General features: G+C 31.8%; 3 protein-coding genes across 4 annotated transcripts in view; all 3 read right to left on the bottom strand.

The window, feature by feature from the left end:
- Nucleotides 1-1,806: 1,806 nt before the first annotated feature.
- Nucleotides 1,807-9,747, bottom strand: Mad (mothers against decapentaplegic homolog 1). Of its 2 annotated transcripts, none has more exons than XM_083034176.1 (3): nt 9,150-9,411; nt 6,190-7,527; nt 1,807-6,103 (listed from the first exon to the last, which is right to left on the bottom strand). In XM_083034176.1, the coding sequence occupies exons 2-3, from the start codon at nt 7,437-7,439 to the stop codon at nt 5,944-5,946; spliced, it is 1,410 nt and encodes a 469-aa protein (XP_082890302.1). In that variant the 5' UTR covers nt 7,440-7,527; nt 9,150-9,411; the 3' UTR covers nt 1,807-5,943. The 2 variants fall into 2 exon arrangements, with proteins under 2 accessions (XP_082890302.1, XP_082890301.1); XM_083034175.1 differs by lacking the exon at nt 9,150-9,411 and adding an exon at nt 9,426-9,747 and having other exon boundaries at nt 1,808-6,103.
- Nucleotides 9,748-10,936: 1,189 nt separating this feature from the next.
- Fic (FIC domain protein adenylyltransferase) lies at nt 10,937-13,712 on the bottom strand. The gene is made up of 4 exons (XM_083033934.1): nt 13,380-13,712; nt 12,565-13,237; nt 12,253-12,459; nt 10,937-12,152 (listed from the first exon to the last, which is right to left on the bottom strand). The coding sequence occupies exons 1-4, from the start codon at nt 13,585-13,587 to the stop codon at nt 11,792-11,794; spliced, it is 1,449 nt and encodes a 482-aa protein (XP_082890060.1). The 5' UTR covers nt 13,588-13,712; the 3' UTR covers nt 10,937-11,791.
- Nucleotides 13,713-15,683: 1,971 nt separating this feature from the next.
- Nucleotides 15,684-19,225, bottom strand: part of LOC145934338 (MAP/microtubule affinity-regulating kinase 3-like) — a 223,499-nt gene continuing 219,957 nt past the window's right edge. Inside the window, exons 6-12 of the mRNA XM_083034699.1 lie at nt 18,783-19,089; nt 17,945-18,048; nt 17,734-17,844; nt 16,798-16,987; nt 16,579-16,691; nt 16,299-16,470; nt 15,684-15,761 (exon numbers count right to left, since the gene is read on the bottom strand). Of these exons, the coding sequence (XP_082890825.1) occupies nt 15,684-15,761; nt 16,299-16,470; nt 16,579-16,691; nt 16,798-16,987; nt 17,734-17,844; nt 17,945-18,048; nt 18,783-19,089 (1,075 nt within the window). The remainder of the gene's footprint in view (nt 15,762-16,298; nt 16,471-16,578; nt 16,692-16,797; nt 16,988-17,733; nt 17,845-17,944; nt 18,049-18,782; nt 19,090-19,225) is intronic.

Below are 19,225 nucleotides of genomic sequence, written 5' to 3'. Positions count from 1 at the left end.
TATTATCAATTTTTATTATGATTATAATTTGATGGAGGTAAAGTTTGTAAATTTTATTTTCTATCGATTCTACCGTTTTCTTTAAACAGAAATGATCAAAATTAGCTTCACAAGATATAAGATCAAATTTATCTTGTTCTAATCTTTACATTGCAATTTAAAATGCATCACGACAATTAATGGTGGTACAATATAATAAAATTATATTTCAAATTAATATACATATAAAGAAGAAAATTTTGGTAAAAAATATAGTTCTTTTTAATAAATTATAGAAAACCAAACTAACATTCACAAAATAAGTGTTCAACATATTTACGAAGCAAAGAAAGCAATGAATTTTTGAAATATTTTAACTAATGATTATACCTTCCGCAGTATGAGTTATAATTCAATGTAAATATTTACCATGCTATGTAATTTGTATAGATTGAATGGCTAGTGTAATCGCGAGTTGTTAAAGATATTGTATCACCAAAATAATTGTAAAGAAATAAATCTCGCTGCAGTCTCACACTAGATAATAGAAGATATAAAAAATTAATATAACGCGGATCCATTGTAATTTCTCTCTTGAAAATTTTATTCTAAATGCCCATTCTCCCGCGTACGCGTAAAATCCTCGTAGATCCGCGACAAAATGTGTACACTCAGTTTTGTAAACGTATAGGAATGTATAACTATTCTATTATACTTGAGTAAAAAGTTATTCGAGATCTCTCGAAGCTTAAAGATAGATTAATAAAATAAAAATAACGCGGAGATAAGAGTAACAGAGTATTTCTGTGTTGACACGAAGATACAATTTATATATAAAAATAAAATACTTATATATAGCGCGAAGAGTGTGTTGTAAAGAAATTGTTAAATCATCAAAAGTAGTTATATTTTTCGCCGACTGCATTCTCTAATTTAATTTAATCTTCATTGATTGTGAGAGTATTGTGTAACCTGAAGCTGTGACTTCGTATTAGTACTATGCTTTATTTAGTTGAAAAAAATTGACGTTTTTCTTTACATATCCAATGTTACGTTTCTCAATGATATCTAAAATTATATCGTATTTAATAAATATTAAATACTATCAATGCAGTTTACGACTGCGTAACTCAGGCATATATCAGTAGTTCCATTGTCGAGATTTAAATAAATTTGTTAGCTTTTTGCATATCATGAAAAAAATCGCGTTTTATCATCCCGTGCGAATTTGCGCACGGACATAGTATTTTTTAACAAGAATAGTGATAGACAAAGCTTAATATCCGAAAGATGTTAATATACTTCTTATTTTTTATAATCTAATATAATTTGTGCTGAAGGAGATGAGTAAATCAAACATGACACGTATTCCTTCACTCTGTCTTTCTTCCGCCTATTTCCACTGTATGTCGTACTTAATCGATTTCCGAACTATTCTAATTCGATGTGCACAGAAAGATTTTGAATACGTATAAAAAAATTTCACGTTGTTGCTTTATGAATGAAATAAATCAAATTGAAAAATGGATATTATAATACGCTTCTCATCCCGATCAGCTTACTTCAATAAGATTGAAAAAGGAATAACGAGCAGAATTAATTTTATATAATTGTTTACATATAAGTATTTTTTCTATTTTTTAAATAATCTCTCTCTGTTCATATTTAATTTTTATTTAATTTTTTATTTATAGAAATTAAAATTTTATTAGATTTAATTTAATTTTTTCTCAGTTTTTATTGCTTTTCAATGACGTGATGCATCATCTACGAAGGGATCCAGGATGCAGATCGGATCGTCAAACGCGTAATTATGAAACGAATACAATCATGTTTAATCGCACATAGAGATACACAGGTAGGCAATTTATTTCGTACTGGATAGAGCTGCACAAGACAATTATCAGAAATGCATGTATAGACAAGTGAAGGCGTGTAAACGAGACCGAGTGAATAACTTTGTATATCGAACGGTTATATATTATAATACACACAGCTGATCACGAAGAATTTATCCTAAAAAGTTCTCGGCATCTCGTGGACACATTTTCTGCCAGGCATCTAAAAATTTCGCACAAGCGATACTTCTCAAGCTATGGTGACAAAAATGTTTACTGGTACACAAAATGTTTGTGTTTGATTAATGCCGGAACGTATACACATTAGACATTTCAATACTTTCTTTGATAATGGAGCAGACTCTATATGTGATCTAAGCTAATCATTTACACTAGTTTGTTTCTCGATTTTTTACCGCGTATATAACATGTTACATATAACACAAATGTTTTTCTTCTATTATTTCACTCTACATTATGTATATACGATTAAAATACCGTGCTCTGTACATAAAATGTCTTTTTTTTAACACAAAGAAAAGAGTGCTAAAAACGAAATAAAATATATTACACACCATACTTGACAGCTAATGCGCGTTAACACTTATATAATCTTGAGATAACTATGAAACAAACTCATTCTCTTGCAGAAGAGTGGTCTGTACAGATAGAAGAACTCTGTGTCTACGTCGTCGCTGATAGTTATGAACACGATGTAGCCACATGAACATACTGAGAAATCGCGCAAGGGGAAAAAATCCTCAGTTATCTTTTCTAACAATATATAACATGGAATGAATTCTCTCTCTTTCTCTCTGAAGATGTGCTTTTACCACATAGAGCTAACTATATATATATATATGTATATATATACACACACATACATACATACATACATGTACATATATATGCATACACATAATATATATGTATGTTATATAGCTATATTAAGGTGTTGGAATATCGCGAGCCCGTTTTCAAATCGCTCTTTCCCATTTCAATCGCTCATCTATTTATTCTTCACGGCCTTTACATTAATAGACAGCTTTTCTATAAAAGGAACCGAGCGCTTCTATATCAGAACCAATGAACGAATTTCTAAAGTATTCTGTGACACGAAAATTATTTAAAAATATACAACTATTAATAGATTAATAACAAATATATTTTCATTACATTATTATATAATTATTATCAGATGCAATATGAATCTGCATTCGTATTTAAAATGACAACCCAATTGCTTATTTGTTAGTAGCAATCTTCGTTGCAAAGGCGCTCAGTTCTTTTTATATTTTAATGTTTTCAAGGTACGGTAATCTTTACAACTCAAAATCTGATTCACATAGTAAAATTATAGCAAATGCAATCACTAGACAAATAAAACTCGATATCAGGCAACTATGTTTCATGCTAACGTGTAAATATTACGTGTGCTATAGTATGACGTTACAGTACAAATATCTAGAATTATATATTTATTTTACAAGAGTAGACATAATCGAGGGAATTTTTTACAATTTTCTTTTTTTCGAATGGTAAAATGTGCATTTTCGAATATACAACACACGCAGATCTCTTGCTATTTCACAACACACAATTCAGAAATTGTATATAATAATATCTTACAGCTACGTAATGTAAAAGGCATCCAAGGCACAAACTTAGGCGACACAAAAAAAAACAGTGCTCTATCAATTTTCGAGAATATTAAATTTGAAACCAAATTTTCGAAAAAAATAGTCTCTCATCTCGAAGATTAGGATTAAAAAGGTTCAGGTTGCTTTGTAAACGGGCTTTGCGATTTCAATTAGCAAGAAAACGAAGACTGGTGAGAGATACAAGCTGTAGATCTAATTTTGCATATGACAAACTATTCACATACATTTTACAATAATGCACATTATGCTCATTTCAAATTCGTGATAGAGCTCAATGTGCTCGTAAAAGATCTCGTGACTCCATATCGGTTAGCCATTCGATAGTTTATCGACATAAATTATGATGCAGCATCGTCGCTATAAAAGATTTCTAATTCGTCTGTATATGTCGATGGAAATTTCAGACACAATTGAATCACATTCTGCAGGAAGGAATTAATTCGGAAATGAAATTCACAGCGATTTTACATACACATAGCTTTCTTTCCTACACTTATTTTATCTTTTGATACAGGATATCTATCAGCTGATCGATTCCTTCATGCAAAAGTCGATTCAATTAATTATTTATCATTATATCAAACAATAAATTGCCATAATTAGAACGGACTGAAAATGTATTTTACATTTTATCCTTTTTTTTATAATCATCGATTATATTATTGTCTCCATCGCTTGTACAATTGTGTACCATATTATGCAATACGGAATAAAATAGCATTTTGTTGACATTAATGTTTGTACCAAACAGTATCCTGTTCAACTTGAAATTTAATCTTTCCTCGTCATACACACGTCACACATATTTAATATAATGCAATTGTAAGTTACAACATTTTACTCTTTCGTACTTTTCTTATCACTTAATTATTAATCAGGCAAATATCTTACTTCTTAGTACTTTCTTTTGTTTATCACGGAATTGTAATTAGGCAAGTACTTTATTCTCTCTCGTACTTTCTTTTGTTTATCATCGAATTGTAAATTTGTCAAATCGAATAGCAAAGAATCACAGCTAGGCACATATCGGCAAACAAGTGACAGCAAACGGCAGTGAAAAAAGATAGTATTGTCTATATAGGCACTGTTAATATCTGACGGCTAACATATTCAAAGGCATCGATGTACTTTCAAAATACTTGATTTGTGATTACTTTGGGAACGTGATTAGAAAGAATTGTATTTCTTTGACAAAATATCACAGTGCATAAATTAAATGTATTATGCGAATATATACCGTTCTTTTTGGCACCTTTTGCAGCATATAAAAGTAACAAACAAAGTAATATCAAGAGCAACTCCAATTCGTAAAAATAACTTCTCTCATCCAGCAATGTATAAACTTACTAATAGATGACTTCTTCATTAAACATACACTTGTATAGACACGTATACAAGTGTATACAATTCTCCCGTATAGAATTTATACAGCACATAAAATTTTATATATTTATGACACATAAAACTTATCTAAATGTGTAATGTGTTTTCAGGAATTGTAATATGGAAAGCGTTTTGAATCTTATATGGTATGATGCAATAATCGAGAAGAGTACAATGCAATGTAATCTATATAGAGATGGAGCAAGGCCATGAATCATAAATCTCTTTCTACAAATTAATGTATTCGACGTTTCAATATATCATTGGACGCAGTTAACTTTCAGCAGTCAACGTGAGATCAACGTCCAACTTCTTACATTGAAATACAGATCGCATTGTTTTTCAATAAAAGTTGCGCTATATCATCGATCGTTTTAGCGAGAAATTTGGATCTATAATAGATCTTTCACGTTTCTAAACGTAAAAGTACTTTTAAAACACACATATAACAAACAATCATTAGATTATTTTTGATTAAGACAAAAAAAAATTTTTTTTTCGTTCCCTTCCCATAATTCAGAAAATTTTTTTTTGTCAAGAAGCTGTAATTTTGCGTTGTATTTTCTTTTATCGTCACAATAAATTTTAAAATTTAAATCGCCTAGAAAAAGATTTGTGGCATAACATTGACAAATACCTTCGCAATAAGTTTTCATATAAAATAAAGTATTACGACTGATGTTTGAAAAATATTTCTTTTTTTTTTACACATATATCATTATGCTTCTATATGTATAATTCTTTTTCTATATAACAGCCAAAGAGTTTTATAGCATCTAAGTGTATACATTACGCGATCACGATAATTTCCAGAGATCACCGTTAAATATTATTTTTTTATGTAACATTCTCGTAATATTTTATATTTCTTTTAAACATTACATATTTTATTTTCATTATCGTCTTATTTTCATGAATTTAATATTGGTATAACATAAAGTAACTTACAGCTGTAACCGTTGTCAAACATGGTCTCCACAACTCTCACACTTATGGCCAATATCCTTAAACTCTTAAAAGTGCATTGAGACTAATTGTCCTTTTCTCATGATAAACATGTTGTTGTAGAGTGTGCATATTATTTATGACACTGAACTTATGGCATTATGGGGTGGACCCATCTGTGTTAACACTTTGTCCAACCATTGCAAGGGTCCATGCAAATGTGCTTCAATCCAGCACGGGGTTGATGTAACATCCTGCCTATGGTATTCAGCACCCCAACCCTTCACAAAAGACATTCTGTAAAAAAAAAATGTTTTTTACTTACACAATAGTTATGTATATTATTACAATTTATTTTACTGAATTAAAATATTGTGAATTACCTAATCGTGCACATCTTTGTTAACTCATAGACAGCTTCAAAGCCATGATTTACACTTTGCGAGAGAAGCTGAGCAAATTCCTGATTATTGAATATCTTCAATGAACATCCTGGTGGAATTTTACAAACTGTGCTGGGATGGAATCCGTGATGGTGATTACAGTTTCTAGATTGTACAAATATTGCCGAGTCTGAGAGACATTCGGCATAAACTTCACCTCCAACGTAGTACAAATGCACTCCTTTACCTATGTGTCGCCTTGTGTTTTCTATTGTGGAATTTCGATTTACATTGGACAGCTGACCAAGGCAGAAACGATCGGAGTTGTTGCTTGGGTTAGTGAAGCCGTCAATAACCACCGAGTGCGTTTGACAATGGAACACCTCGCCTACTCGGCAATTTAATTCGTAGTAGGCGATCGAGGCCCAGTAAGGTGGTTCTTGATAACACACAGGTGTAGCTGATTCGATGGATGCGCTCGTGTCCATCGGAACCGAATCCGACGATGAGGTTTGTCCGGTCTGCGAGCCGTCTTCCGGCGGAGAGTACGCCGGCGGTGGCGTTTCTGGTAATCCATTAGTACCATACGGGCTCTGAGGATTCGGCAAGGTTGTGCTTCCTGGGCTTGGCACAGAACCGACAGAAGACATGGGCGATGTCGGATTGACGCCGCCTGTGGAACTAGCGTTGAAGCCGCTAGACGAATAGGAAACGTTGTGCGGCATGCTTGGATCGGCCAGTTGTTGAAAAGGCAACAAAGAGTGGCCAGGAGCATATTCTGAGTGTCTAGGAACCAATACCGGCGGCAGCACTGGGCTCTCCACTCTTTTATAGTGGTACGGATTAATACAAACTTCCTTCTGCTTAGCGGAGAATGGAAATTGACATAGTTCCAATGGTTTTAGTTCATGATGTGACTGAAGATCCGGCCATCGCCAGACTCTGCAGTATATCACATGTGGCAAGCCTTTGCGGTGGGAAACCTGGAGTCTACCATCTAAACTTCGAGGAATGGTTACGCATTTGCTTGGTGTACCGGGGCAGCTCAATGCTCGCTCCAGTTCCTCAATTGCCCCTTTGCGTTTCTTTAGTTTCTTCACTAACGAGTCGACTGCTTTCTCTGCCCATTTTTCCTCTTCGTCCCCTTGTTTCCATCCAAGCAATTTTTTCACAGCAGGACTGGTGAATGAGAATAAACTATTCAACGAAGACATAGGTCCAGAACTTGAAGTTCCTTCTTCATCATCCATATTCGAAAGGTAATGTATTAATTAAAAGTGTCTACACATAATATTTTTGTCCACATTTATAAGAGAAATAATCTTCTTCGTCAGCAATCTGAAATCATACAAATAATGTTATAATTTCTTAATAAAACTTTGAAAAAGAATGTCAAAAAACTTCTTTCTATTTGATTTCAAAATTATTCTCTCTCTCTTGCGTACTGATAATTATTTTCAATTCTTAAATATTAAATTTTTTTCCTTTACATATATGTATATACAGGATTGGGAAGTAACTCGTTACTTGTAACGAAGTTACAGTTACAGTTACTTTTTTTCAATAACTCTAACTTAACTTCGTTCCTTTCTCTCCATCTGTAACTATAACTTAACTCAGTTACATATTTTCGGTAACTAGTAACTAATTTAATAGTTACATTAATAGTTACATTAATTATTTTATTATATATATAACATATTGTATCAATTTATTTTAACATAAGTATATAATATAAAAATTATAATTATTATATTTTATATGATAAGTAATAAGTAATAATAAGTGTAATAAATAATAAGTAACGTATAAAAACATATTTATATGATTTTATTCTTTTACCTCAAAATTTCTACCGTTAAGTGTAGATCTGATATTTTATTTTCATCGTAAGAAAGTAACTACAAAGTAACGAATCGTTCCTTTTTAAGTAACTATAACTGTAACGCGTTACTTTTTAGGATTGGTAACTTTTAACTGTAACTAGTTAATTTTTAATGAAAAAACTGTAACTGTAACTAGATACTTTTATAAAGTAACTTTCCCAACCCTGTGTATATATATAATCATTTACTTAAAATTCTAACAAAATCCACTTCTCAAATTGCAGTGTTTAGAACATTACATTAGATTTGAAATTTAAAAAAATATTTTGTTTTTTATTTATGTTCTAATTTTTCTTTCATTAAATTAAAATTTTAAGAAAGACAAAAAGTTTTCCTTTATTGTATACAGAAACAATACTAGATAAAACGCGAATTCAAGCGCATCGTCTGTCCGCCAATCCGAATTTTTGTGATGCTATTTTTATAAGAATATGTGATATTTTGGCATGTCTCCTCCCACTGCTACGTCAATTCCTTGACAAAGACAACAAAATCCCATAAATCTTGAAACTTTTTTAAATAAAGACACATGGCGAGTTTTGAAATGAAAAACCTCGCGCAATATTTAAAGAATACAAGACTCAATTATATTGTAAATATAATATCATAAAAATTAACAATTTTGAAATATAAATTTTATTACATAAAAAATACGAGAATAATATAGTATTAATTGACTCGAGGAAGCGGAGTCGCATCATTTTTTCATACTGACAGCTTTATACTTTGTTATATTTATTCATCGACACAATTCGTTAAGTGTGTGACTCATTTCTCCGTATAAATACACGTAATACATCGTGCAAATAAAATAAATCTAATGTAATCCGACATGAGTGTTACACGATGCGCGAGGTTAACTATACGAGAGTTACGCTACTATAGTTACGCTATACGAGAGACTCTCGCAGTCTCGCACTCTCGTCAGTCTCGTCGAAGAAATCTCCGAGCGGTAAAAAAAAACTGACGCGCACCGGAAGCGCACATACACATATACGCACACAGATTACATCCCGTCTCGGCGAATCGGTATGCGAAAGTACGCGCTTTCGTTCGGATACTCGATTCACTTACGCGTTGCTCCTTGGCAATTCGGCATTGTTTTTGCCACGGTCTCTCCCACTTCTGCCCTCCCTCCTTTCTTCCCCCGCGTCTCTATCACCCTCGACGCCACGCTCTCGCCATTACGATCTCTCGCCCAGCGCAAAAAGCGCCCGTGGGGTTATCGATTGCGCTCCGACTTCGACTACTGGGCGGCGCGGGGTGTCCGGTGACGATTCCGCGAACGAGACGATGATTATAATATCGCGCCCGCGATTCAATTTCGCACGGTGCACCGTCTGTACTCACGTTTCCTCGTATCCCTCGATCGTGATTCCGCTGCCATTCTCTTCGCGTTCGAACGCTCGCTCAATCGACGACGATCACCCACCGAGAACGGGGAAATGCGAAGAATGGGTCCCCTCCGATTTTTCCGTGTAACTTGGAGGATACGACTCCGTTGTACTTGACGTAACGTTCCGCCTCCTCGCTTCCGCAAATGCGAAACATCCACTGATATTACTCAGCGCGTAAACATCTTCTCGGTGCGGCGACACTACGGCGAATGTTTACTCGGCAGATTACGTTACGTTGAACGATGCTCCGTTTGTATCGGACCTGCGACAACGTAAAGGATGACATTTCATTTGTCGTAATGACGAGTCTGGCGGACGTGCTGATTGGCTGTCGAATAGGGAATTTCGAAGGTTCCTGCAATATTAGCCAATCGGATGAAGCTTGTCGTACGACAAATGTAACAGCGCCCTAAAGTCACTAGAAATGCCGCCTTCCGGTCGCCATGTTTATTTGTCTACTACCTAACCTAACGCGCGCGAAATTTGAAATTTGTATCTAAAATATTGTATGTTTGTGTTGGATCTTGTGGCTAATTATTGGATGCAACTATAAATGTGTAATTAATAATTAATAAATATAAATGTAAGTTTCTTTTTATCAACCTAATGTTCAGTGTAGAATCTTTTAAACATCTTATATCGAGTCTTCATTCTAGTTTTTCTAACAATAGTGTCTAACAATATACTTATAAAAATTCGAATTATATATTTACACAATGTACATTTAGTTAAAAAACTATCCTTTGCATTACTTTATTGCATAATTAATTTAAGTTCTATCAATCTCATTGTAGAATCTTTTAAACAATGTGACATCTTATATCGAGTCTTCATTCTAGTATTTTTGACAATAGTGTATATACTTATAAAAATTCGAATTATATATTTACCCAATGTACTTTTAGTTAAAAAAATATCTTTTGCATTACTTTATTGCATAATTAATTTAAGTTTCTATTAATCTAATGTTTAATGTAGAATCTTTTAAACAATGCGACATCTTATATCGAGTCTTCATTCTAGTTTTTCTAACAATAGTGTCTAACAATATACTTATAAAAATTCGAATTATATATTTACACAATGTACATTTAGTTAAAAAACTATCCTTTGCATTACTTTATTGCATAATTAATTTAAATTCTATCAATCTCATTGTAGAATCTTTTAAACAATGTGACATCTTATATCGAGTCTTCATTCTAGTATTTTTGACAATAGTGTATATACTTATAAAAATTCGAATTATATATTTACCCAATGTACTTTTAGTTAAAAAAATATCTTTTGCATTACTTTATTGCATAATTAATTTAAGTTTCTATTAATCTAATGTTTAATGTAGAATCTTTTAAACAATGCGACATCTTATATCAAGTCTTCATTCTAGTTTTTCTAACAATAGTGTCTAACAATATACTTATAAAAATTCGAATTATATATTTACACAATGTAATTTAGTTAAAAAAATATCCTTTGCATTACTTTATTGCATAGTTAATTTAAGTTCTATCAATCTAATGTTCAATGTAGAATCTTTTAAACAATGCAACATCTTATATCGAGTCTTCATTCTAATTTTTCTGACAATAGTGTATACTTATAAAAATTCGAATTATATATTTACACAATGTAGATTTAGTTAAAAAAATATCCTTTGCATTACTTTGTTGCATAATTAATTCAAGTTCTAATAATCTTATGTTCAATGTAGAATCTTTTAAACAATGTGACATCTTATATCGAGGCTTCATTCTAGTTTTTCTGACAACAGTGTATACTTATAAAAATTCGAATTATATATTTACACAATGTAATTTTAATTTAAAAAATATCCTTTGGATTATTTTATTACATAATTAATGTGCAGCACATATTAGTTTTTATTTTAAATCGATATTATATGAGAGTTGATGTAATTTATATTTTTTCTATTACATTCTATTATATATACATTTTAAATATTATAAATATTATAAATTAATTTATATTTTGTACAGCACAATGGAAGATTCGTACTTACATGAATATGCAATAAAATAAATTGGCAACTTTTAAATACTATGATCACATATTTCCATGAATTAAATATTAATAAGAGCGATATGCTTTGACTTTATAGTAATCTTATTCCTGTATGAATTTGTGATTCTGATTATTCAGTATCACCATTTTCAAGTAGTTACGTAAATTCTTTAAGCTTTAAAATTACACGAGTTTAAAAATTAAAATTATTAATAAATAATGATATCAAATATGAATAACATTAACATTCTTTGGTCTCAAAAATATTTTAGATTTTGAATTGATTCTAACGTCTCAATCATTTTCAATGATTTCGCTGCTCTTGTCATCCAAAATAATCGTATTATGCTTTTCTGTAAATAGAGTCTCTTGGCTCAGAGCAGGAACTTGTTGAGAAAATTTGCTAGTTGCCCACAAGAATAAATCCAATGTCTGCTCTGTGCACTCCGCTATAAACCTTATAAATGGTCTCACATCTCCAGTATTTGCTATTTGTAAGTTTTCATAATATTTATAACGATGTTGTTTGTGGATAATAACAGGCGGATATCCCACTTGCATAAGAATCATATTCATAAGTAAGCGGGACGTTCTACCGTTTCCATCAGCAAATGGATGTATATGTACTAATTTATAATGTGCGAGAGCTGCATATCTACGAAATTTCTGGATTAAAATTTTGAACAAAATCTTGAAATAGAAATACACGTAAGAGAAAAGATATATAATAAATATAAAATGAAAGATCTTTTTACCTCACTGGATGCATTCTAACGGCAGGTTCACTATTTAACCATAATGCAAATTCTTCCATCAAATAATGTATATCATCTGGACCTGGAGGTATATGGCCACCAACATACACTTGAGTCCTTCGAAATTCACCACCTTCGACAGGATTCACATGTCCTAGCACGCGCCTATGTATCTCTAATATATCTTTTATAGAAATGGACCCTACCCTGAAACATTTACATATGAATTAATTATTAATTATTAGAATAGTAACAACACCTCACTAACAAGAAAAACATTTAAATTTTCTCATAAAATTATTAGAAACTTACCTATTGACCAAGGTCGCATTGATATATTTCATAGCCGCATCTAATCCAAGGATTTCATTGTGTTCATCGATACTCTTTCCATCAATTGCAATGCGTGTCTCGACTATGGCTCTTGTTTGTGCCAAATTCATGGTATTTCCCTCGATTCCAACTGTGTGATAAATATGATGAAAGTAAGCCTCTGTTTTAGCACGTAGTAATGCGACATTGTTATCAGGTATCATTGATAGCGCATTTCTTTTCTCATCGATGCGTCTGAGCAATATTCTGTCAAGTTCCTCAACTACACGAGCTGTCCTTTGTCTGTTTATCAAAGCGCTTTCATGATTCGGTTCATAAGTTAAAGCACGTACATAAAATTCATTAGCTTTAACTATATTGTTCTGAGTATGTTCTAAAAATTCTCCATAATGATTCAAAACATCTGGATGACAAGGTGCTAGTGCCACAGCATGTTGGAACAATTTTATAGCTTTCTTTTGCTTTCCAGATAATTTCATTTCTAGTGCTAGATGTAAAGACGTCAGGGCCTCTGCTGTCACTGTCGCGGTATTTTGAACTTGCACCTTATCGAGTTCGGTGTTATCCAATGCAACAGCAAGCGAGTTGTCATTGTAGACATCCATAATACTTTGTGAGGGAAGCGGTACAAACACCTGACGGAATTCATGTTCTGAAAGAAAGGTTCAAAAATAAACTGTCAACTCCCTATTCTTATCACAATTCGCAAGTATCCTAATAAATGATATTTTAACCTCAAACGTGCGTTATAAGAGTAGATATGTTTATCAACTTTTTTTATCAACTTTACTTACCCTTGTAATTCGTTATCAAGTAACGTAGGTATTGTGCCAATAATGCGAAGACGACAGCAACCGCGATTCCAGAAATAAAGACGAAGGAGATGACGAAACGATTCGATGTCATACCGTTCGTGGCATACCTGTATTTGGCGTTCACGTTAACAGCCTTTGTATAATGCAGATATACGTAGTTGTAGATGCACGTAAATGCGGATAGCATCCTTCTTCGCGGTGATTCTCGACAGATTTACACCTAATAACGAACCGTGACATGCTTCTTAACAATGTTTGACAAACGCTCATGTGACATGTGACGCGTCTTGCTCGTCCAGGAGTCAGGAGCGACAACTCGAATGTATCCATGTGGTTTAATCTGATTGGTCGGCGCTCGCGCGTTCCGCCAATCAACAATTTCGCCGTTTGAATCGCGCGCGCCATTCCGTTCCTCAGTTCAGTCAGTTCGCCATTCCGTCATTTCCGCCTTTTCGCGCGCTTTCCCCCTCTCTCGCCGCTTCGTGTCTCGCGACGGACGTGTCTCCTCGCGTCTCCTCGTTTTTACAATATTTTACAAGCTTTCGACGCTTTAATCTGCAACCCGCAAGCGAAAAACTTATGGTATAACAATATTCTATTGATATTTAACGATGATCGTATCGTTCCTTCGCGGATTGCATCGATTAACCTACTTAATTTTATTGTTGCAGCCGTTTCACCGCCGCTCCCCCCGCCACCGGCCATTTTGGGTTCAAAATCTTCTCGCAACGCAGGCGTCTCTTCGCATCTCCTCGCTTTTAGAATATTTTACAACCTTTCGATCGCTTTAATATTGCAACTCACAAGTGAGAAACTTATGGTATAATACTTTTCTATTGATATTTAATGATAATCGTTTCGTTCCTCCGCGGATTGCATCGATTAACTAACTTTATTTTATTCTCGCAACCGTTTCATCTTCCCCTCTTGCAATTTTGGCTTCGAAATCTTCTTGCATCGCAGGCGTCTCTTCGCGTCTCCTCGCTTTCAGAATATTTTCTAACCTTTCGACGCTTTAATATGCAACTCACAAGTAAAAAACTTATTTGGTTAATATTTCTCTCTCTCTCTCTCTCTCTCTCTCTCTCTCTCTCTCTCTCTCTCTCTCTCTCTCTCTCTCGCTCTGTCTCTCTCTGTCTCTCTGTCTCTCTCTGTCTGTCTCTGTCTCTCTCTCTCTCTCTCTCTCTCTCTCTCTCTCTCTCTCTCTCTCTCTCTCTCTCTCTCTCTCTCTCTCTCTCTATCTCTCTCTCTCTCTCACTCTCTCACTTTCACTCTCTTTCTTTCTCTATTGATATTTAATGAAATATTTTCATCAGCTTGCTTTTTGATCGCGCTTGTTTACACATCTTTCTCCTTCTCCGAAGTGTAAGTATATACACTTGCTGAATCTAAAGAGTACATTAAATTGTACGACTATAGATCCTGATACACTGAAATTTGTATGCGTTTTCTTACAGTTCGAACATAAAGCAACGCATGGGCACATTTCGCATTATATTTGCGAACGAATATTAGAGGAGGGAAAAAGAAGCTAGGAAACAATACAACTAGCTGATTTTACATCGAAAAATAGAGCAGTCGACGTTGAAACATTTTCAATTAAGGTATTTATATTAATTATTATATAAATATCAGTCGCATATTGTTGAGGGATATATTTGAGATTCTAATTTATGCATCAATGGAATTTATTGAAATTTATTAGTCATACGTACAGATTATTTTATATGTTATACGTGAAAATATAAAAAATAATACAGAATGTGAAATTTGTATGCATTTTCTTACAGTTCGAACATAGAGCGATGCATGGACACGTTTTGTATTATATTTGCGAACGAATATTAGAGGAGGGAAAGAAGCTGAGAAACAATAAAAGGAGCTGACTTTATATCGGAAAATGTAACGGTCGGCGTTGGAACATTTTCAATTGAGGTATTTATATTATTATATAAATATCAGCCGCATATTTTTTGTGGATGCATTTGAAATGCTATATGCACTATTGAAATTTATTGGAATTTATTAGTCGTATATATTCGTACAGATTATTCTATATATTATATGTGAAAACAAAAAATAATACAGAATAACTTTTCGATGAGAATAATTTTGCTCTAATTTGAAGTATAAGATCAAAATTTCTTAAGTAGTAATAGATGTATCTGAGTGATTTAATGAAATTAATTTTCATTTTCAATAGTGTATATATTTATACAGTATTCTCTCTAGAGAAAATAAAAACGTCGTTATTATCCAATCATTTCAAAAATATTTCAACTTTTACATATTCTTTCTAATTCTCGCACTTGCAACTCGATATCGCCATGGTGGAATAAGTATTTTTTTATGAAAGCTCTCCTGAAAAATATTGCATAATTAAATTAAAAGCTAAACATAGAAAGAGAAAGATTGTAATAAATAAATAATTGCTTCATCAGTGTTATTTTTCCTAATAAAAATGTTAGTTATAAAGATACACAGAGAGAATTTTCTTTTAGAATTTACCTTGAAAATCATGGTAATCGTGGGACAATATGATAGAAAGAATTTTATGAAAATTTCTCTGATTAATATTTATCACAATAAAAATAATAGTATCTATCACAATAAAATATAAAATATGTTTAATTAATTATACTAAATTGCATAGTAAAATTAATCAAACGTATTTTATATTTTATTGTAATAGATATTATTTTTATTGTGATAAATATATTAATCAGAGATATTCTCATAAAATTTTTTCCATACCATAGTGTCCCACGATTACCATGATTTTCAGGTTAAATTATAAGAAAAAATTCTCTCAGTGTAATTTTATATATTTTTAATTTTTATTTTTTACATACATACATATATAAAAAAAAAACTGTAAATAAAACTGTAAATTATTACTTTATTTCGCGAAGTAGGCATGCTTCCGCTGCTAACACGCGAATAGGTTTGTAAATTCGAAGGATTAGGGCTTATTTCATAGTTCTTATAGTTTCTAGCAAAACTTTCGCTCTTTCCTATTTTCTTAGGATTGATATAGGATGCAGAATTTCTAGATTGATGTGTCTCGTTTCTGTTTATAATCAATATAACAATTAATTGTTCTTTTTGCAAAAATGTAATAATAAGTATAAAATATATAAAAATATAATTGTGCTTTTAACGGTCCTTCAGAAAATACCTATATAATCGTCGATCTGAAATTCTATCGTCCTGATTTTTTAAAATTTGCGGTATATGATATTGCTGAGGCGATAAAGATGAGTTCACGATAGATGTTTCGTAGCGAATTTTCTAAAGAAACAAAAAATTAACAATTGACTAAGAAATATACTGTATAATTATTATAATCAAAATCATTGAAATAAGAAAGATAGAATAAAGGGAAGTCGAATTTTACGGAATTTCTCCGTTCCTCGGAAGAGCGATTTCCGTTTCCGGAGCGGCATCGCCAGTTCCATGTCGTGGAACCGTGTAATGAGGATTGCTTGTCCGACCGCTCTTGCACCTGGCCACGTCGCATAACGATTATGCGATCAGTATTGTCAGAATTTTTGGATGTACCGTTCTGATAATTGTCTTTCATCGTTCTATATAAAATGTAGAAAAATAAGGAATATCTCTGGATAATTATATAGTTCGCAAAATAATATATTATTTTTAATATACAAAAAAAAATCTTTTTCTATAGAGAAAAATACTTTTATATTTTGCAAGCAATATGTGTCTCAATTTTTTCATTACTTTATATATACACAGAGAGAATTTTCTCTTAGAATTTACCCTGAAAATCATGGTAATCGTGGGACAATATGATATGGAAAGAATTTTATAAGAATATTTTTGATTAATATTTATCATAATAAAAATAATAATATCTATTACAATAAAATATAAAATATGTTTGATTAATATTATTATGCAGTTTAGTAAAATTAATTAAACATGTTTTATATTTTATTGTGATAGATATTATTATTTTTATTGTGATAAATATAATTCAAAGAAATTCTTATAAAATTCTTTCCATATCATAATTGTTTCACGATTACCATGATTTTCAGGGTAAATTCTAAGAGAAAATTCTCTCTACAATATTCATTACTTGATATATACAATACTAAATATAATAAAATAAAATATTATAAATAATGAAATAAAGCTCTTTTCGTTATACAAAATGATAAGTAAGACAAGTATTGATCTTATTTATTTAATGAAAAAATAGTCTCGTTATACTTTTATGAAATACTTTTCAAAGAATATTTTTTTTCAAAGATTGAAAGATTTATTTATATTATTCTCTATGTAATTATATTCCCTGTAATTATATCACCTGATAGTCATGGTCGACGATGATACATTTTCAATTTGACATGTGGAATTTCGAAGGAATCGTGATGTTAACTGATAAGCAGCAGTGGTTGTTTGGTGCAATTTATGCATTCTATTAAGATTAAAGATATATATTCGGAATGAATAATTTTCTATAATATAACAGCACTTTCTTATAAAATAATCTTTACAATGTTTGGTGTTCTTCTTACTTGATATTATATATGCCGCCGATTTCTCCGTACTTTCGTCTTATTATTTCAGCCTCGACAGCGGCCGTATTTGTTCGCATTGTCGTCGCAATCTCGTTTATTATCTACAATAATTAACAATGCAATTATCTTGCACAGGCATTTCGTATAGTGTCACTAATCGGTGCATTTTTAAAACCGATCAAAAGAAATCGTAAAGTACGCAGTGATTCAATACATAATACTATTGAATATGTATATATATATGAATATGTATGTACATTTACGATTATGTATATATATGAATATGTATGTACATTTACGATTATGTATATATATAAATATATACTATAATATAATGCATAAGAGAAACATTTAATATAAAAATAAGGATAATAATATAATTATTATTATATAATTATAATATAATTATTATCCTTATTTCTATATTAAATATTTCTCTTATGCATTATATTATAGTATTATGCATTGAATTTTTCATCACCGCGTACTTTGGATTTAATCATAAACGAAATAAAAGAATAAAAAAAATAAGCATAAACTTGTTAAAATTTAAAAATGTTCCGTATTATGGATAATAGAAGTATTTTAAGAAAATTAGATTAAAAGATCTAGAAATTTGCGGTTTTTAAGAAGACATTATGAATATGTATTGAAGTATAATGTGTATAATGGAAGGAAGTAATTATAAAATAGACATTAAAAATAAAATTGTATATTAGAGAGTATCTAGAGAGACTTGTATAGAGAGATAATATATCGTATTTTCTATATATCTTATTTGAATTTTTTATCCACGATTATTATCGAAAATTATGAAGCATCTTGTGTACATTACCGCGTGATGATCAGAAACGTTCAAGTCGTCTTCAAAACAAAGGTTGTTTTTCGACGATGTGAGGATCCATGGATGATCAAGGATCTCTCGAATGGTGATTCTCTCGCGAGCTAATGGGACAAGCAAGCGGCTTATTAGGTTCCTACATTCGATCGATGTTTGGTACATGGCTTTTTCTTGAATTGACGTCAAGCCTCTGTTGATCTGGATCATCAATTTCCGTCGACGTTCTTCCGACGACGTCCATTCATCGCGAGGACACAGAAACGGAAGTCGACCAATTGTCATTCCGTACAAAACGACTCCTCTGCTTGTCATATTGTTGCATAATATTTAAACGTTGTGACACAATTTAATATGCTGTGTAATAATTGAAATGCAAAACGGTTCAAATACATTTTTTGACACTATATATACACGTGTGACTTTTATGAATTGTTTAA

Source organism: Prenolepis imparis, unplaced genomic scaffold (assembly GCF_030444845.1).
Source record: "Prenolepis imparis isolate NDT839.2.m4 unplaced genomic scaffold, iyPreImpa1.0 SCAF_3, whole genome shotgun sequence".
Lineage (NCBI taxonomy): Eukaryota > Metazoa > Arthropoda > Insecta > Hymenoptera > Formicidae > Prenolepis > Prenolepis imparis.
The sequence above is the reverse complement of the archived record's forward strand: the minus strand, read 5'-3'. Positions and strand labels throughout refer to the sequence as shown.